Source organism: Gopherus evgoodei, chromosome 1 (genome assembly GCF_007399415.2).
Source record: "Gopherus evgoodei ecotype Sinaloan lineage chromosome 1, rGopEvg1_v1.p, whole genome shotgun sequence".
NCBI lineage: Eukaryota > Metazoa > Chordata > Testudines > Testudinidae > Gopherus > Gopherus evgoodei.
This window is the reverse complement of record NC_044322.1, coordinates 60281174-60302208: the sequence shown is the minus strand read 5'-3', so window position 1 is coordinate 60302208 and position 21035 is coordinate 60281174. Positions and strand designations below refer to the sequence as shown.

The 21035-nt window shown below is 41.1% G+C and overlaps 1 protein-coding gene across 1 annotated transcript in view; it reads right to left on the bottom strand.

The window, feature by feature from the left end:
- The window catches only part of VWA8 (von Willebrand factor A domain containing 8), a 285192-nt gene that overhangs the window by 127558 nt on the left and 136599 nt on the right, over positions 1-21035 (bottom strand). The window contains 2 exon segments of the mRNA XM_030565861.1: positions 10600-10676; positions 19166-19237. Of these exon segments, the coding sequence (XP_030421721.1) occupies positions 10600-10676; positions 19166-19237 (149 nt within the window).

Below are 21035 nucleotides of genomic sequence, written 5' to 3'. Positions count from 1 at the left end.
TCATGGTCACTGCCTCCCAGGTTCCAATCCACTTTTGTTTCCCCTACTAATTATTCCCAGTTTGTGAGCAGCAGGTCAAGAAGAGCTCTGCCCCTAGTTGGTTCCTCAAGCACGTGCACCAGGAAATTGTCCCCTGCAGCTTCCAAAAACCTCTTGGATTGTCTCTGCTCTGCTGTATTGCTCTCCCAGCCGATATCAGGGAGACTTTCCCATCGTGTGGCACTTAGTGGTTTCAGTGTCAGAGAGGATGTTCTCAGATGCTATTTTAAAATTTGCCATCAATGAGCTGATGAAGAGAAAAATACATAGATGCTTTGAATTACATTAAAAAATTCAGCAGCCTCACTAGAAGCTGATGCTGCATCACTGACCACCACGTTCAACAAATGAGAACTGCACAGGATAAAAAAAGCTCGAGGGTTTAACTCTCGGATCCATTTCTGCACTCTTCTGTTATTTCCTCTTTCCTCTAATGTTGGCACCATTGTTGTAGCCCTGACCTCTCATGTCAGTTATCGCAATTTCCGTATCGTCCAGCTTTTTAAGAAGCACATTTGTCATACTAGCTCCTGTAGCATCATCAATGTCAATAAATTCTAGCAAATGCTCTCTGACAGTCACCATTGCAGGGACATTTTCACTAGGTTCTGTTGTTGTTACAAAATGCACAATTGAAGCCATTATTTCCATGTGGCTGATGTCATGTGTGCAGTTCAGAATAACAGAGTAATATCTTGCTGACTCCAGATCTGCCACAATCTTCTGTTTGACTTTTGTTGCCAGTAACTGGATGTTCTCATTTTGAATTGTTTTTCCAAAGTAATGGTGTGTGTACATTTCTTGGGTGGTGACTCTTCTTAGATGCTCCTGGAATGCAGCATCAAACTCAGCGATCAGCTCCACAATTTTAAGGAAGTTTCCATTGTTTGCACATACAGCTGATCTCAAGTGCCACGCAGTGCTAGGTAGCAAGCATTCTCACAATAGCAATGAGCCTTTTCAGAACATTTTGCCAGTAAAGAGACTCTGATGCAATCTTCTGTTGATGCTGATCATCTATGGTGGCCTTTAACCTTAGTCTCATCTCAAGCTCTTTCCACCTATGGAATGCTCTCTGGTGATTTGCTGCCTTCTCATGGCATGTCACATTTCTAGCCAGATTTTTCCAGTCCTTTGTTCCTGTAGAACCCAATGTGGCTGGAACATTAGACTGAAAGAGTTTGCAACAAAAACAATATGCAGCATTCTGGGTTTTTGAGTACATAAGCCCTGGCCTCTCTACAGGGCCGTAGCAACAAAGAACGTGGCCGCCTCCGAACATATGTCCGGGGCCCCTTACAATGCAGCAACTGGAATGCGGTACTTATTTTATACAATATACAGGGTTCATATTATGTATACATAGGCCTACAGTGTACATGTATTCCGTATTTACGCAAAGTGCTTCTTTCGAGCCTTGTTCTCTGCAAATTGGTTAATCAATGCGTCATATCCAGAGATCTGGCAATCTTGTTTTTGATTGAGATAACTGCAAGCGCAGAAAGCCTGTCATCTGTTATGGTTGAGCGCAGGATATTCTTGATCAGTTTCATTCTGCTGAAGCTCCTTTCAGCACCAGCGACAGTAACTGGTGTGGTCAGAAGAATTCTGATGCAAATACAAAGATTCGGATATATCTCCTGAAGGCTGTTCTTGTATATGTACGTTAAAAAATTATTTGCCGTGACAAGTCCTCCCTCTTTCTCGATGACATAAATAAAACGATTCAATTCCATTATGAGTTCGTTGGCATCAATGTCTCCCATTTTTCTTTCAAAATTTTTGCTGTGATTCTCCAGTTCATTTTCTCTGTGACACTGCTTCAGGCTGTTAGCGTTGTACAGAAATCCAAACAACTTATACCACTCCACGAGTTGGTCAAATCGCGATGAAACAGAAGATATGGCCTGATCAGTGAGAACAAGAAAAAACTGCGATTTGAATTTTTCTTTGGCAGAAAGACGACTCGAATCATCAGCACATTCGTAATCAAACATTCTCTTCTTACGTCGCACCCTGGTTTCTGGAAACACCTGCTCAATACCCATATGCTCTGCTATTTCACGTGCATTTGTGACCACAGAGTTATAGCATGTATTTCGATAGTCTTCCAAAAACTTCATTGTAACACCGACTTCTGCCTGCAGTACGTCAATTGACACATTTGGTGACTGAATTAATTTGCTGGGTTTACTGACGTGAAATAGTATATCGTACCACATGTACACAGTCAGAACAAACGGCCACATAGTAACATGGTCTAAAAGCGCACCGGCTTCTGTTGCTGTATTGCCATCTTTCTTTTCGAGCGCATATTCTCGCAAAGATGACAAAGCATTGCACAATTCTTCAAGGTGATAACGCAATGGCTTCACAGCATCAATTCTCGACTCCCAACGAGTGTCCGATAACCCTTTAACAGATATTGGCATATGTTCTTGAAGTATATCCCAACGTGAAGGTGAAGAAGAAAAGATAACGTATATTCTGTTAATCAGACCGAAAAAGTCAACGGCATATTTCGATGACTTTGCCGCGTCTGAGATCACAAGATTCCTAATGTGAGCTCCACACAGTACATACAAAGCACGGTCATTTATTTCTAGCATGCGGGCTTGAACTCCTTTATTCTTTTCTCTCATATTTGCGCCGTTATCATAAGCTTGGCCTCTCATGTCAGCAATGTCTATTCCTAAGTTGTTTGCCTTTTCAAAAAACGCTTCCAATAAGCCCTCGCCAGTTGTATCATGAACATTAAGAAAACCAACAAACGCTTCACGAATATTGACACCATCTTCACCGTTACATTCAACAAAGCGTAACACCACAGACATCTGTTCTTCATGTGACACGTCGGGAGTACAGTCCAAAATAATTGAATAATATTTTGCTTTTTTAAGCTGCACTATGTTGGCCTCTTGAATGTTACTGGCAACAAGTTGAATCAGCTCGTTTTGGATCTGTGGACTGAGGTACTGAACATGTGTCTCTGCCTTCTTAATCCCCTGTAAAAGTTCGCTGAGGACAATATCATACTTTGCAAGCAATTCAAACAGTCCCAAAAAGTTGCCATTTGAAGGATCACCAAGCTTTTCATTACTTCCTCGAAATGCCAAGTTTCTTTCGGACAAGAAAATAACGACATCAACCTTGCGTTTGACAACATTTCTCCAGAAATCTCTTTCTTTCAGAAAAGCCTGCAATTCGAGTTGGTCAATATATGTACGGTTTACTATGCGTGACCGAAGGTCAAACCATTTCACCATACAGTCTTGATGACCTTTGCCTGTTTCATGCTGCTGAAGTCTTTTTGACAGTGCTTTCCAAGCAGATGTTCCATGACGTAGCAGTATGTCACCAGTGCCAAATAATTTACAACAAAAACAAAAAATGGCATCTTTCTGAACTGAGTACATTAACCATGAACGTCTTATTTTCTCGCCATTTGCCATGGTTCGATAGAAATGAGTACTTGTGAACCTCTGTCTTTCCTCATTAAATGGAAATTCGTAACTTTCATTCTGCTGCGGTGGGCCATGTGCAACAATGTCACACACTTGCCTGTCCGATATTATAGAAGGCCAATCTCCTGGATCATCAGTCAGTAGTTCAGATTCAGATACTTCTTTCCCGGCAGCAGCTGGAATATCTGTCACAGTTTGTTTGGTAGAACAACTGGCTTCACCTTCGACCTCACTTGAAGCACTTCTGGATACTTCTGGATACGATTCGTCGCTGCTAGCGCTGTCCGTTTCATGTGCCTGCACCTGTACGTTGGACTGCAGGGCAAAATACGTTGACAACTTTGGAATTTTCTCAAGTTCCTTCTCGGCAGCTTTTGCTGCCTTTCATTTACTAGCTCCGCTCTTATACATTCTCTTAGACATCACAAAGCACGCTTCTGCGTTGGAAACGATAAAAAACTAAACTAAATTAACAACATTTATCCGCCGACCGCCATTATGAACGCAAATACACATTCTTTGAATGGGTCCAACTAAAATTCGAAACTGACCGACAGACAACTGATGTAGCCAATAGCATTATGATGTATGATAATGACTTCATGGTTTTGTCAATAAAACTGACATGGATTGTGTCAATAAATGTCACTTACCTAGTTATACCTTACATTTTTTTTGCCACTTTTAGGGGCCCCCTTCCTTGCAGGGCCCCCCCAGTCGGAGGGTACGGAGGGCGCTCGCTACGCCTCTGCCTCTCCACTTTGTCACCATTGGCGATTTCACGTCAGTAATGTGTTGGATGGAAACTTCTATTTTCATTGTCTTTGGGTAACATGATGTTTTTCACTTGCTGTGGCCCATGCAGTACAAGGAAGTCCCTTAGGCTACTAACTCAAGTGAGTCCACAGTCCTGGATCGTCTAGACTTAAGGAACTAAACTCAGCAGCAGCTGTTTCTTGAGCCTCCATCACACTCTTCTCTGATCTACACTTTTCTTCAGGAATGTGCATGGCTACATCCATTTGAGATGGAAATATGGATGCTGCAGTAGCTGCCAGGTCACTTGCACTCTGACTAACTGGAAGATCAGGCATCTCACATCCTCACGGGGGCCGGAAGGCTCACCGTGAACATTTGTGTCTGTGTATCTCAGGAGAGCTCCTTCCTGCTTAGATAGAAAAGCTTCCTTTGCTTTCTTTCTTTTTCTGAATGCTGCCCCAGAGGGGAGTTTTCTTCTTTCACTCATGACTGCTGTTTTGTGCTGGTTATAGTGGCTCTCAACACTGAATTCAAGGAGACAAATAAGCAGGCTGCTAGCAGGGACTGAGTGAGGGAAGATATCAGCGTCTTTAGGGCCTAACTGGCTCCTACTACTTCAGTTGACTGCCTGTTCTCCTCAAGTGGGTTCAGGGAAGCTGCAGGAAACGGGAAGCTCCCTGAGAAGCTGATGTTAATCAGTCCAGGTTCCTGGGGGTGCTAGAGAGGTACATAAGAGGCTCCTCCTCCTCTCCCTCCCTGCAGCTCCTTCTGCTTTCTGTTATTCCCTCTCACCTTTCTTCTGCTTGCCTGTTATGTCTCTTATGCCCTCCTTCCTCCGGCACAGCACTCCACCATCTCTGTGCATCTAGAGCAGAGAGAATACATATGCACCAGCAGCAGACACAATTTTCCACACTCTGGCACCCCTCCCACAGTCTGGCACCTGAGGTGGCTGCCTCAGTTCACCCCATGGTAAGATCAGCCCTGACTGACCCCTCTTAACTTGTTCTATCAACTGGTCCTGGATGTCTTCTGCAAGATCCTGTTTACTACGTTGGAGCTCATTCTTGGATTATGCACTCTGAAACTGGTATAAACTGGAGTGAATTCCACAATCCCTAGCTGCTGAAACTTTTTACCCTCACTTAAATTTGATTAACTACAGCTCAAGTTGTACAGCCTTGACAAGAAACTGAACTTTCTTCCATCCAAGAAAGAGCTTGAGTCAGAATTCTACACACAAAGGAAAGAATTTAGAATGGAAATGGAAGGATAACTATTATATCTCTAGACAAAAAAAGGATGAACCAGTGAGATAACAAGGCAGCTGAGGTGGTATTTATTTATTTTTGGACCACTTCTGCTGCTGACAGACAAGCGTACACAGAGCTCTTCTTCAGAAAGAATCAGTGTCTCAAGTGAACTCTAAAAAGCAGCTTGATAGTGGAAATATATTTAACACTAAGAGATGCAGAACTAAATGTTTAAATAATAGACAGAAGATATTTGCACTCCAGCAAAAGACTTTCTCCATATATAATTAGCTTCTAACGTGATAGAAGAAGAAAAGCAAAATGACTCTTTTCCATTTTATTACATCAAGGGAGCCCGCCAACTGAACCTGATGGTACCTTCTTATGCTGTTTTTGTGTAGCAGCTGGGAGCTTACATTTTTACATTTATCTGTTTCTCTCATCAGTGCTAAGAAGGGTTTTATAGTCTAACAATGCAGATGTTTTTTCCTTGAGTCTTCTGAAAAGCTTTAATTGTTTTTCCATTGCAAAATCTCCTTGCCATGAGAGGCTTTGTAATTTTTAAATAAGCGCTGTCACATCAATTTTTCTTCAAACCAGTGAAGCTTTTCCACACACAGACCCCCATTTAAAAAAAACTGTACTTTTGAGTCATTCATTCTACTAACTTTGGCTTCATTTTTTTTAATACACAATATTTCATTTCTTTTCACGTGATGGTAATTTTTTATACTACTAATATAACAGACAACAAAAGTTAGCAATGTCAAAAGTGATAAGACAGATGAAGACTATTAAAAGAACAATACTAGTACCAATAGTTTATAATTTAAAAAAAATGTTAAATACTTGACTATTAATTTACATTTATATAGCGCCTTTCATCTAGAGCAGTGGTTCCCAAACTGGGGTTTGTGAACCCCTGTGGGTTTGCGAAATGCTACAGGAGTTTCTTGGGAAAAAATTCCTTAATGGCGGATAGAGTTGTCTCTAGGCCCCCCGGCAGCACATGGCCAGCAGCCTGGAGCCCCTGAACTTCCAAGAGCTAAGCAGATCAAAGCAAATGTATTTATTACACTGAGGAGATTTAAACTTCAAGACTCTTTATAAGAAATGGAAAGGGAGGTGGATATTTTTTGCTGTTTTTAAAATGAAATAAGCAGCTAGTATTGTTTTTAAAATTATCATGAAGAACAAGTTTAAGTTTTGTTGTAACGTGTGTTGTTTGTAGGGTGACCAGATGTTATGAGGAAAATATTGGGACCGCAGTGGGGAGGAGCTTTTTTTTACACTCACTCGTCCGGGAGTTCGGCAGCAATTCAGCGGACAGTCTTTCAGTCACAGATGGTCTTCAGGGGTATTTTGGCAGGGGGTAATAAACCTTGCCACCAAAGAAAGAAGCACCCACCGCTGAAATACCGTCGAAGACCGTCCGTGACTGAAGGACTTTCCGCTGAATTGCCACCGAAGACCAGGAAACAAAATATTTGGACAAATGGTGACCTGACCGTACTCTGGTCGGGACGCGGGACCAACTCCTCGAAATTGGGACAGTCCTGATTTTATTGGAACGTCTGCTCACCCTAGTTGTTTGCCTGGACTGCTCAAGACCTGAATGCTTGTGTAGGAGGAACTCTGTGAGCTGGTTTCTTAAATAGCTTCATGCTGTTTCACATCTGATACTACTTGATGAAACATAGGTGCCCTGTTTTATAACAGGCTTATTCAAAGTGATACAAGCTATGGAAGCGAGATCTTGGAAGAGTGTTGCCATTTTCATAATGTAATAAAAATACTGTAATGATAAATAATAATTAATAATAGTGTGTAATAAGCATGTCATAACAATAAATTTTATATTTCCAAGATCACTGCTTTTATAATATATATTCAGGTAAAGGGGAAAAGCCCTGAAAATATTCATTTTTAGGAGGAGGTTCGCGAGATTTGATATTTTAGTGAAAGGGGTTCACAGGTTGTTAAAGTTTGGGAACCACTGATCTAGAGAGATCTCAAAGTTCCATATTAACTTTACCAATGGATTTTTAATCTCTATATAAGAATCAGTTCACCCATAATTTAAGTATAATCTCTTCTAGAGAGAAATGTGACAACCGTTAACCAGCACCAAACAACACTAAAAAACAGTTTAGGACAGCGAGTAAAAAAATAAAATATGCAACTGAAATTATAGGCAGAATGTAATTATCCAAATAACCATGTAGCCAGTATTCTACACACTTCCCACTCTTGTAAAGAAAAACACCATGGGGTCTTTAATGTCTCAATACTGCCTTAGAAGGAAGAGTATCACTTACTATATTCACCACTAACTGCAAATGAATTTTTTCCTTGAAGGTCTCCCATGATTAGCCCAGCCATGCTTTTTTTTATGAGTTCAGAGCCAGAGGTTATATGTCTGATTGTAACAGGGTAGCCATTGACTGAGAGCACCTGACAGCTTTGCAGGCACCCTGTCTCATTTAGCCCCTTCTTGCAGGTCCTTTAATAACTGCACACGAGCTTTACTATGGATAACAACCACCCCTTGCCTGGGGCTGGTTTAATAACAGCAGCAGTTCTTAACAATTCTCAGAGTCCCAAAATACAGTCCATCACCACACAACAATCCATACTTCACTCTGCCGTTTTCTCTCATAGCTGCAGCTCTTTTTCTGTCCCAGTCTGTTCTCACAGTCCATCTTCCCAGTTCTTCTAGGCCCAAACTCCATTTGAGTTTCCTCACTGGAGCCTCCTGGGCTCCTCTCTGTCTTGGGGACTTTCACGCAGGAGGCCTTCATACTCTCTGCTAGTTCTTTACAATTTCTTGAGCTCCTCCCCTTCATTGCATCCTTGTCGTGTTTTTTTTAGGGTAATCATCTTGATTTCTCCCAGGTGTGACTCATTCTGTAATCACAGTAGCTCCAGCCTGCCAGCCATTAAAGTGTGAGCCACCCTGTTACACTGCCATACTGAGGTTATGTGATTTATGTACCTTAAATGTATGGTTTTATTGATGTGTTATACAACAGCCCCTAGAAGCTGTCGTTAATTAGGATTTCATTTCTAATTAGAAATAAATGTGATTATTTATGTGTATACTTGTTATGATGCATTAAAATACATTTGAAGTACAGGAAATAACTTACACTGAAGGAAATGGTCCACAGTTTAAGTGGTATTTTGTTAGTCTCATGTTTTGGAGGTTCTTCCCTATTAAATGTATCTATGTCTCCCCTTAATTAACATTGCGAGTACCAATTATAGTGTCTGAGAACAAAAAATATGTAAAATGTAAAGATAACACTCAGAAAAGTAAGAAAACTCAGCTAAGAATTGTAAGAAAAGCTAGGAAGAATGATTTATGATTTATTTGTATTACCCCTTGCATGTGAATCAGGATTAATACAAATACATCCAAATGTCAGAAGGGATTGTACTTATTTCGCCTTTCAGTTCCCCTCATCATTATCATGTACAAATCTATTTATGAAATGTGACTTCAAAATTACTCATGGTATCAGCTCACCAACTCTGATTATGAAAGTGTCCTCTGATGCTTGAATAATAGGTATTCTATAATTTAAATAATCTCTCAAAATTCAATTTACACCATGTAAATTAACTTCTGGATATGTATACTGGGTAGATCATTAGAATGCCTAATAATATTGTACCAATGAAACAAAAAAAAAATATTTCAACAGCATTTTTAGTTGGATAGGTACCCATTTGCTGAGAAAAGAGCTGGGGAAATCTTTCATAACGTATATTTACATCTTATAATAGGATCTACTACAGTTAAATTTTATTTTTTTTTCTATTTCCCCCATATTATTTACTGAAAGTAAAATTTTCAAAAAATGTTTGTCTACATAGGGACATGCAGGAAAGTTAATCTAAATTAATAAAAGGCGTGAATTTGAGATTGATTAGTTAAACTACATAAATCCCATTTCAAACAGGACTAGATCGAAGAGCATTAACGAACAGTTAACATGCATCAGCAGGGTCTACACCATGGATTGGCAATCTTTGGCAAGCGTTCTGTCAGGGAAACCAACTGGCGGGCCAGGATGGTTTGTTTACCTGCAGCATCTGTAGGTTCAGCCGCTCGCAGCTTCCACTGGCTGTGGTTCACTGTTGCAGGCCAACAGGGGCTGCGGAAAGCGGTGGCCAGCACATCCCTTGGCCCACGCTGCTTCCCATAGCCCCCACTGGCCTGGAACGGTGAACTGCAGCCAGTGGGAGCTGAGATCAGCCGAACCGTCCCGGCCCACCAGCGAATTTCCCTGATGGGCCACTTGCCAAGGGTTGCCGATCCGTGGTCTACACAGACACTTAATACAAATAAGTATTTGACTGACCTAGCTACATCGCTCAGCACTGTGAAATTTTTTTAACCCTCTGCAATTTAGCTGGGGCAACCTATCCCACGCTGTAAATGCAGCTACGTCGACTGAATAGTTCTTCCAACAACCTAGCTACAGCATCTCAGAGAGATGGATTACCTACACTGATGGAAAAATCCCTTCCGTCAATGTAGGAAGTGTCTACAATACAGTGAGACAGCTGCAGTGCCATAGCTATACCACTATAGCTGCTGTGGTGTAGACATACTTTTAGTATGCAGCAGGCTAGTATGGCGTAGATTCACACACCAGCTTGTTGAGAACTGAATGTTTGTGTAGACTAGCCCTCAGTCCCATTGAAAGTCAACAGGATTAGATGCTTTTGCAAATGGAGCTTACAGTATGCTTACATTACAACTGCTACAGCGCTGCAACTGCACCACTGCAGCAGCATAGTGTAAACGCTTCCTACATTGACGGGAGGGGGTTTTCCATCAATCTAGTTAATCCATCTTTCCAAGAGGCGGCAACTAGGTCCAGGGAAGAATTCTTCTGTCAACATAGATTGATCTAACTCCTGGAGTAGATGCAGCTAACTATGGCTCTCAGTAATACAATAATAAACAATAATAAATAAAACTTCAGGAATATGAGATGTAAACATCTAAAAGCTCAGCAGTGAAAATAAGGATGACATTGAACCAAACAAAGCATATAAAGTGCCATTCTTACCTATGCAGCTGTAAATATTCTCTGGGTCTATTTAACAGGTGAAGGAATCGGTCAACAATCTTGTTTTTTCCCACGCCCTGAAATAATGTATATTAAAAACATTACAGACAAAGAAGAGTACTTTAATATCCAAGAATTGTCGAGAGAATAAGGTCAGAATTCCTTTACAATCTAGTAAAATCTCACACAAGATACAAAAGTTTTGATCACAAATACAATACTTTATTATTAAATTTACACCAATGTTTAGTTGAAAAAGAGAAGTGATATTCTTTGTAACTATATATATAAAGTGGTATAGCATGGAATATATATATTGCACACTGTAGTGAGGCTGAGTGGCCTCCCTCCGACCAGGAGAGCGAGGGAGCATTAGATGCCCTGTGGAGGGTGGAGCCTAGATCGCCCCGCCCCCCTCGCCAGAAGTACCAGGACATGGTCGGAAGTATAAGAGGTCGGCCCTGAAGCACAGTTGGGGGAGAGCCTGCAACGGAGAAGAACACTCGGCCTGTTCTCCAGAGGCCCCTAGAGAAGCCTGCACCTGGCTGTTCCCAATCCCCAGACCTCGACAACGACTGGCCCAGAGTACCCACTGCAGTTTACCTCGAAGAGCAGGAAGAAGTCTGGAGGCCGCAGGTACCAAACCCTGGGGAGGGAGGAAGTAGTCTAGGGCAGCCACGGAGCAGCCAGCTGCAGAGCCCGGCATAGCTCAGTTGGTGTGTTGCAGTTGGATCCCCACTGACATAGGGGCAGCCAATCCTGCCTGTCAGGGCCCTGGGTTGGGACGCGGTGGAGTAGGATGGGCCCTACTCCACGCCGGCTGGCAGACCCCATACCCAGTGCAAGGAGGCTCTAGCCCAAGACAGGAGCTCCCTTGCCACTCACCTTTACAGACTGTTTGTTTGCTGACTGCCTGGGCTCCGACAGGGCCAAAGCCAGCCCCCAAAAGACTGTTTGTTTGCTGGCTGCCTAAGCTCCACTCAGGCTAAAGCCAACTCCTTAGAGACTGTGTGTTTGCTGTCTGCCTGAGCTCCGCCAAGGCCAAAGCCAGTCTGAGACTGTGTGTTTACTGTCTGCCTGAGCGCTGCCCAGGACCGAGCCAGCTCTGACAGACTGTACTTAAGGGCTGACTACTTGAGCTACCCTACTCCAGGCTAAAGCCTGGTATTACCTATTTACCACGCAGCCCCACTGGGGCTTTTGCCTGTCTTACAGACTCTGGTCCTGATCTCACAGGACTAGCCTGAGTGGCCTCCCTCTGACCGGGAGAGCGAAGGAGCATTACACACACGTAACAGCTGTATAGAAATACGTGTGCAGCCGTTTTCATATTACCAGTTGTACATTCCCTCTCAGAAATATTATTAGTTTTGCAGTTCTTATTTCTACATGCTTTATTTCATATTCAGTGCAGTTGGTTTAATAACAGAGCAGACTAACATGCAGTACCCAAAGCAAAGGAGAAAATGAGCAGCAAATACAGAATGCCAATATAATCTACAATCATACTTTATTTAACAGTGTTACCAGTATTTGGATGACTGAAATATACATCTCCTTTTAACTAATTTCTAGTACTCTAGTCCCTTTAATTTCCCAGCATTTGACAGAAGTACAGGAGGGGTGCAGATGGTGGGCTTACACTAAATACAAATACAAAGTTGTAAACTTGGTAGTCAAGGGAAACATCTAGGAGCAATTGGCTGGCATTAGATCACTGTCTTTTGTTCAATGTCATGTACAATATTTTCTAACCCTGTTCTACTGAAATCAATGGCAAAAGCCCCAACTCCACAAACTGAAGTTATGGCTCATGCTGATCCATTGTTTCTCTTGGACTATCAAATAAGAGTAGAGGCCAGTGATAACTTTCTCCATCTATCACTCAGAGAGTGAAACAATTCCTCTCTTACGCAGACCATAGCACAGTGGTTGCAAGATTGATAGATGGGAAAGATAGTAGAGTTGTCAGCCAGAGAAAAGAAACAAAGGAAAGAGATCGGGAGGAATGATAAGTTCACAATTTTGGAAAATATGGACATTGTGATGAGCCATCTAAGACACTTCAAGAGACATCTGAAAATGTAAGACTGAGCAAAGAAGTAGAGGAGCAGATTTGAGAATCATTCACATAAATGTAGCAGCTGAAATCATGGAAGCATATAAGGTTGCCAAGAGAAAACAGAGAGGAAGAAAAGCAAAGGAACCACAATGTATTCTTACAGTGAGGTGAGTATGAAACTGGTTGAAAGACCATACTCAAAGAGTATTTATCAATGGTTTGCTGTCAAACTGGGAGGTGTGGCAAAGTACCTGTCTCTCCTCTGCTAGCTCAGTCCTTCTCAGCCTTGGAGACACAGGCTTGGGCAAAGCAAAAGCCCTTCACAGTCGCGCAGGGTCTAGCTGATCCCTTCTCAGTCAGGCCCTTGTTCTGTTGTCCTCTCCTTCTGGGGAGAGTGCAATCTGTCTTGCAAGAAAAGTTTTAGAGTTCAGCTGCCCCTACTCGCTGGCAGCTACTCTACTTCTCTCCTCCCCCCTGCTTCCCTGCCAGGGAGGGTTTAAAAAGGTCTCCAGCCATTGGGGCCAGCTGAAACTAATTAGCTCCCTGGTAACCCCTGTTCCAGCTGAATCTTATTCCTCCATAGTTAAGCCTTCTGGGGCTAATTACTACCCCTCTCTTGGTAGCTAAGTGTCCTGAGTTTGCCACAGAGGATATATATAATAGCACCCTGCAGGGATCAGTCCTGGTCTGGCACTATTCAATATTTTCTGAATGACTTGGATAAATTTTCAATAATTGCCAGTATCCTGTAATCACATGCTTGAAGAATTATAGGACTTTTAAAATTCTCTAGTATTTGGAACAAGATATAATATAGCAAAATCATAAGTTCTTCTACAAAGTCAAAGAACACATCTTTTATCAGGTAGAAATAAAACGTAGCTGGAAACCTATAATATCACATATAGAGATGGTTACACCTCCATACGCTGCTGTTACTGCAGTTGTGAGATATTAAAACCATAAATGGGCTGATACACTGAAATGTACCACCTAGCTTCAGCACAGCTACACAGAGGAAGAACTGCATAATGCACTTTTTTAAAAGACCTTAAAAAACTATGGCAGATGGTTAGAATCAGTATCATGTGCCAATCCCTAGTAGATTCCATGCCTAATTCTCTGCAGAACGGGACTAGAGCCAACTGTGGCAAAAACCAAGCTGCAGAGAGACAGATCAAAATACGGACTCAGTACAGAACATATCAAATATCAAATAAATTGGATACTCTACTAGAAGAAGAAAGATTTTTTGGCTTTCATCTGCATGCAGAGAGAGAGCGTGGTTTGTCTGTGTGTTTGTAATACTGTCTTAGGAACTCACACACACACAATTTAGATATTTCCCAACAACTAAATAATGTTGCAGTTTTTTCCCCTCATCTCTCTAATGGAATAGAGGACAACATGGCTGCCTTTTGTTTATTTCTTTCTAAGCTATCATTGCCAATGATGAGAGTAAGAATACGCCTAGCTTCCAAAAGAATGTTCAGATGCTAATTGGGTGCTGTAAAGCACCAAGGAATGGAGTGAGTAGTGCTAACACCACTACTGGTGAAATCCTGCCCCTTGAAGTCAATGGGAGTTTTGCCATTGACTCCAGTGGGGCCAGGACTTCACCTTAGACTTTTTCTTTCGTGTGTGTTTCATCAAACTTTTGTTGCAGCTTTATTTTAAGTCAGTGAGAATGATATATTTTAAAAATATGCATATAATATTTAGAAACAGGCATTCCTCACCAAATCGTAACTATTATTAAAATGTCAAGGTTGGTTAACTTTTAAACTTAGCTGCTTGAAGGAGTACAGTATGTGCTTGCACAGACACTATGGTGTACCACACAAAATCCTTGACTGGCAAAAATGGTTAGGGAATCAGAGTCAAAGCTCTTTCATTCTATTCCTGGCTCTCCCACAGACTTGCACTGTGACAAGTCACTACCTCTGTCTGCCTCAGATTTTCACATCTATAAAATGGGAATACTTCACCAGAGTCCTTCAGTGATTAACATAGTGTTTGTAAACTTACGCTTTGGATATAAGTGTAAACTATTGTTATTACTAAGAACAATATTCCAGCAAGAGGGAATGATTTAATTAAACACTTGGGACAGATCCAGGCCCATGATAAGGCTTCTTTGTGCCATCAAGAGACCATTAACGCCAGCTTAACTGACTTCCTGAGGAAATCCTAACTGACAAAGAGCCAGCATAGCTACCTCTACAGAACCCTAACCTGGCCTCCATGGTATAAAGCAGGGGTTCTCAAACTTTTGTACTGGTGACACCTTTCACATAGCAAGCCTGTGTGTGCGACCCCCCTTAGAAATTAAAAACACTTTTTTACATATTTAACACCATTATAAATGCTGATGGCTAAGTGGGGTTTCGGGTGGAGGATGCCAGCTCGCAACCCCCCATGTAATAATCTCGTGACTCCCCTGAGGGGTCCCAACCCCCAGTTTGAGAATCCCTGGTATAAAGAACACGTTGGAGACATGAGCAGGGAAAAGAAATGCTGCTGCGTATTGGAACAGCCTCTTAGGAGAAGTTACCAGTGGACCCAAGTTAGAACAACCCTGAAACAAGGCTGTGGTAGCTATGGAGATCAAGGAGCATAAGGATGGCATAAAGCCACTCCTTGAGTCTTGTACTAAAGAGTCAAGAATTAAGCTTGCTCTCTTATATACACATTGATATCTAGAGTAATGAGCAATTTAACTACACACTTCATATAAAAATGCTGAAAATATTGGGTTGTTCTATGGACAGACTGAGGTAACAAATAATTTCTCCAGTCTCATGTAATTTGCCCCCATGGAACAGCCAGATTTAAAATCACCACCCACAAGAAACATGACTAATCATCTTAGCTGAAGCACTAGAAGAAAAAATTAGTTCTTCTTTTCAGAGATATCTGCATAGCACTTGTGTATGAAATATTTCCGCTATATAAGCTTAAAAATACGCATTAATCAAAAATACAGAAATATGCAAATCAGGATGAATAAATAACAGTTGTATTGAAGTTTTGATTGAGCCAAATAAAAATATCTGAGAAAAGCAAGCATTAGTACATTACTTCTATCCTGAGAGGAATATAGCACAGCTGAACTATATAGCACATCTTTATGTTAATGGCAAGGCGTTCTTTGAGGTGGTACATTCTTCCTTTGTAAAGGAAGCTGCCCACCTTCACAGGCAATAGATTGAAGAAAAAAAAAACGTCCTCTACATTGCTCCATGTAGCAGAGCGCAGCTGGCCCTCCTGGCTCCTGCCTCTGCTAGGCTCAGATAAAGTCACTCAGAGACCCTCTGGTTCTGAAACTACTGGTGCTCTTATTTATAAGTCTGTGCTCCCACCACCTTCTCACCATACAGTGTACACAGCTCTGGGTTCCTTTTGCCTGAACCCAGGAGGGAAGGGCATTCTCCCTGCCTGCTCTCCCTTGCTCTCTCCTTCACCCCACGACCCAGGCTTCCTTCTTCCCAGCCTCTTATATAGCCCTGAGCTAATTGGGCTGGCAGCTGACTCTCACTCCCCAGTTAGAGCAGGTTCTTTCCAGCCAGCTCAACTTTATTCACTTAAATGGGGCTGGCATGGCCGGTGGGCTGATTCTGCAGTCTTTCTGCTCAGCACCCTGTCACACTCCACAAAACAGATAAACAATATACATTTGTTATTCTGAGTTTTCTTTAATGTTACATGCTATTATGGTACTCCTGGTTTCTCCATAAGTGTTTATGTAATTAGATTGGAAGAAGAATATTATCTTTGAAGGAAACGTGGTCAAGTTTTCTATAGAACACGGCCTTTGAAATACCTTAAAGAAAGAGTCAATCACTTGGTTTATTAATTTCCTCACACTAAAATTTATTTCTAGTAAGAGCATAATTTTTCAAGTAATCTAAGTTCACATCTGCATCAGCTAAAGTAAGGCCTCGCATAAGGCTGGATGCCAATACTAGTTCCATAGGGAAGACAAATTATTGTATTTTTCTACAGGCAGTTACATTTTTAAAACCATTAATACATTTTTGAACTACCTACTTACTGCTGGCTTACTTTATAATTCTCACTAAGTGCAACAGAAATAGAAATTGCTACCAAGTGAGCTTGTGATGGTCTTCGTTTAAATTATTAACAATGATATTTAGCACTTTTAGAGTATGCTACATCTTTAAAACACGTTGCACCTTTTACCCTCCTCTTCTTTTGTCTATAAGTTGTTTATTTAGATTGCAGGGACCTATCTTATAGACATGCAAAGCTCCTAGCATTTCTGAGGAGAAAATAATAATAGTAGACCCAGTATACAGATGCTAACTAGCAAATCCTAAAGTCCACATGTGAATTGAGGAAATTCAAAATGTTGAAATTGCTAACTGTATTTGGAAATCATTTAAACTACGTTTAGCATTTCTGAGTCTCCTGCTGGTCATCACCATCCTGCTGCTTATTGAAAACGTGAACAGTAGCATTATGAAAGTCCAGTATAAAACGTACCAAGCCATTTTCCATCTTGCTTTAATAATAACTGTTTAAAGGAGAAGGTATGCTTTTAAACATTACATTTTTATTTTAAAAATCACTTTTTATGCTAGTTAAATGAGCACACAACCAGGATAGAAATTGGCTTATGATTTCTATTGGTGATAAAAGTGTTGTAAATTTTCAGCAAGAGGTGGGCAGCCACCACAGGCTCAGAAACAGCAACTTTGATTTGACAATGTTCAGCAATGAAAACTACAATGGAGTGGGAAAATGGAAGGCCTGGAGGGAGCAGGGACCACGTGTGTCCAGTGGTCATGACCAAGGAATAGCACTGGTGAGCAGGGCTGGTGTGGAATGTTTTCCAGTGCATCTCTGAGTCCCACTCCTCAAATCACATACAACAGTTTAACTGCTATAACTCATGCTGTGGTTTTCTGTTCTCTTTATGGGCAGTTTAATGAAGAGGATACCCATAATTTTGGGAATACCCACACAACCCCTCCATTTCCTTCTGGCCATGCCCCTTTTCTCCATTATGTTACCTGCTGTGCTGCACAGTGGTACAGACTGCATTACAGACAGTGTATGCAGGCAGAGAACTGCTAAGTGCATTGTACATCATGGTCAGTGTGTTTAATCAAATAAAGTGGTATAAACTGACTTCAAAGTACATGAGAGTCTGGCCATCTACTCTGAAACTTCAGTTACGTGAACCAGTGAATAATATGAACAAGACTATAGGACAGATAAGATCTACTCTGCCTTTGCAATGAAGTGGTAAAGAATGTTTTGTGGATTCCGAGGGTCACACTGCCCTCAAGCCATGGCAGAACCACTGGTGTTAATGCCAGTTCCACTGAGCGGGACTGGACTCAACAGGGGAGATGGAAGCGCTGTTGGTGTCACCCTGCATGGAGTAAGTAACAAGGCTGCGGAAAGCCATGCTGGAGCTATTGTGCTTGGGAGAACGCTGCCGGTATCAGGGATGTGAGCCAAAACTGCACAGGACAGAGGCTCCCAGGGCTACAGCGTAGGTGGTGACACAACCCCTTACTGGTCTGGGATGAACCCCTAAGCGTCACATTTATTTGCTGTATAGTTTGTCTCTCTCGCTCTCTCTTTCTCACCTGCTCACATACACACACAAAACCTTCAACTAATTGAACACACAGCATTTTGTGTCCTCCCCTCCCCCAAACACACAAATCACCACTGATCCTATGTTATAGGAAGTGAAAGACATATATGTGTTATAGTACTAAAGAAATGCTGGTAGAGTTAATCTTTCAGTTCCTATCAAATAGATAACACAAAACAGTGACATCAGACTTAGTTTCTAATGATAGATTAAACTTTTAACTTAAGATAAATGAACAGAAAAGGATAGATTTTTTTTATAATTACAACGCTTGCAAGCAAACACAGGATGAAAACCTTGGCACCTTGAATGGGAAAGTAATAGTGTACATGGCATGAAAGCAGGCTTATCTTAATGTGGCTGCTTTTAAAAATATTTAAAATATGTCAACTGGATTAATTCCTAATATCTAGCCTCTTGTTACTTAAACTTCTGTGGTGGGAGTGATAACAGGCAGTGTTTTATGGACACACACACAAAAAAAACACATCCTGAATTCTGAGCAGGATTAACCAGACAAAAAGAAAGAGAGTCTTTATCAAATCTTAAGAGCACATGAAGTGACTGAATCTGATATACAATCAGTTTTCTATGTTGCTGCATAGAAGTAATTTAAGGTACCTTCAAGTAAGGCTATATATATATATACACACAATACTAGTATATTTGTCTTTTTAGATTTAGATTTCTCTGTAGTTATTTACTTATTCTAAAACTAGATTCCAATAACATTCTCAGATGTAGGCACATGAAACTGAAGATTTATCAACGGCATGACAGATGCAACTTCAATGAAGCAAAAGAGAGTTTCACTTGCTTATACCAATGGTGAATTTGGTCCACATATTGTAAAGAGATATGTTTTAACATACCTGGTTGCCAACTAGAAGAAGGTGTTCTCCCAGCAAAAAGTCTTTTAGCATATCCTCCATCACCATCATATGCTAGAGATAAAGAAAACAAGAATTTTAAATACTGTGCTTATACACACAAAATAAATCAAAGATTATTACTTAAAGTATTTTTCATAACCCTTATCTATATCTATTTATTTGGTATTCTAAAGAAATAGAATTGTCTCAATCAGAGCAGAGGGAAACTATTCAGTAACTGAAAAAGTTTTTAACTCCATTGATATACTATCCTGCACTCTGACTGGCATTAGGTGTCTGATTTCTATATTTCTCAATAACTGTTCAGAATGAATTTCCTTTTAGTCTAGTGGGCTAATATTTGTTAGCCACAGTGCAAGAACTGATATAATGACTGTATATTTGTAGACTGCATAATGGAATAGGCCACTCAAATACCCTGAGAGAACTTGTTTCAATACAGAAATAAAACCCTGGCTACCCGCACACCCCTAGTTGTCACATACCACTCCACACTGGAATCCATACAGGGTATCATTAAACAAGTGCAACCCGCACTCTATGTGGACCGCATCCTGAAAGAAATCTTTCCTGAAGCCCCTCTTCTGGCCTTCAAACACACCTTCAAACCTCTCCAAACTCATCATAAGAAGCAAGCTCCCCATAGACCGGACACACTAACTCAAAGCACACCAGACTTTACCAGAACAGATGCAAAACCTGCAGACATATCTCCACCAACAAATATCTCCACCAACAACACACCTTTCAAGATCCAAGAATCCGGCACATGCCTATCACAATATGTGGTGTGCCTCATCCAGTGCACTAAATGCCCCAATAACAGCTGTGTGGGTGAAACCAGAGAATTACTATATTCTTGAATGAACTCACACAAGAAAATGATAGAAGACTAAAACACCCTATCATGTATGGTGAACACTTTTTACAAATTTCAGAGTGGTAGCCTTGTTAGTCTGTATCAGCAAAAACAATAAGAGTCTTTGTGGCATCTTAGAGACTAATAAATTTATTTGGCCATAAGCTTTCATGGGCTAACACCCACTTCATCAGATGCAGGGAGTGGAAAATACAGTAGCAGGCATATATACATAGTACATGAAAAGATAGGAATTGCTTTACCAAGTGAGGGGCCAGTGCTAACGAGATAATTCAATTAACAGTAAAATACCAAGGGAGGAAAAATCATTTTTGTAGTGGTAATGAGAGTGGCCCATTTCAAACAGTCGACAAGAAGATGTGAGTAACAGTAGGGGAAAATTGGTATGGGAGAATTAGTTTTTGTAATGATCCATCTGCTGCCAGTCTTTATTCAAGCCTAATTCGATGCTGTCCAGTTTGCAAATTAATACCAGTTCTGCAGTTTCTCATTGGAGTCTGTTTTTGAAGGTTTTTTGTTCAAGAATTTTTTTGTTCAAGGTTTTTTGTTCAAGCTACTTTTAAGTCTGTTATTGAGTAACCAAGGAGATTGAAGTGTTCTCCTACTGGTTTTTTAATGTTATAATTCCTGATCTCAGATTTGTGTCCATTTATTCTTTTGCAAAGAGACTGTCCAGTTTGGCAAATGTACATGGCAGAGGGACATTGCTGGTACATGATGGCATATATCACATTGGTAGACATGCAGGTGAACGAGCCCCTGACGGTGTAGCTGATGTGGTTAAATCCTACGATGGTGTCCCTTGAATATATATGTGACAGAGTTGGCACCGGGGTTTGTTGCAGGGTTTGGTTCCTGGGTTAGTGTTTTTGTTGTGTGGTGTGCAGTTGCTGGTGAGTATTTGCTTCAGACTTGGGGTCCGTCCTGTCTGTAAGCAAGGACTGGTCAGTCTTCCAAGGTCTGTGAGAG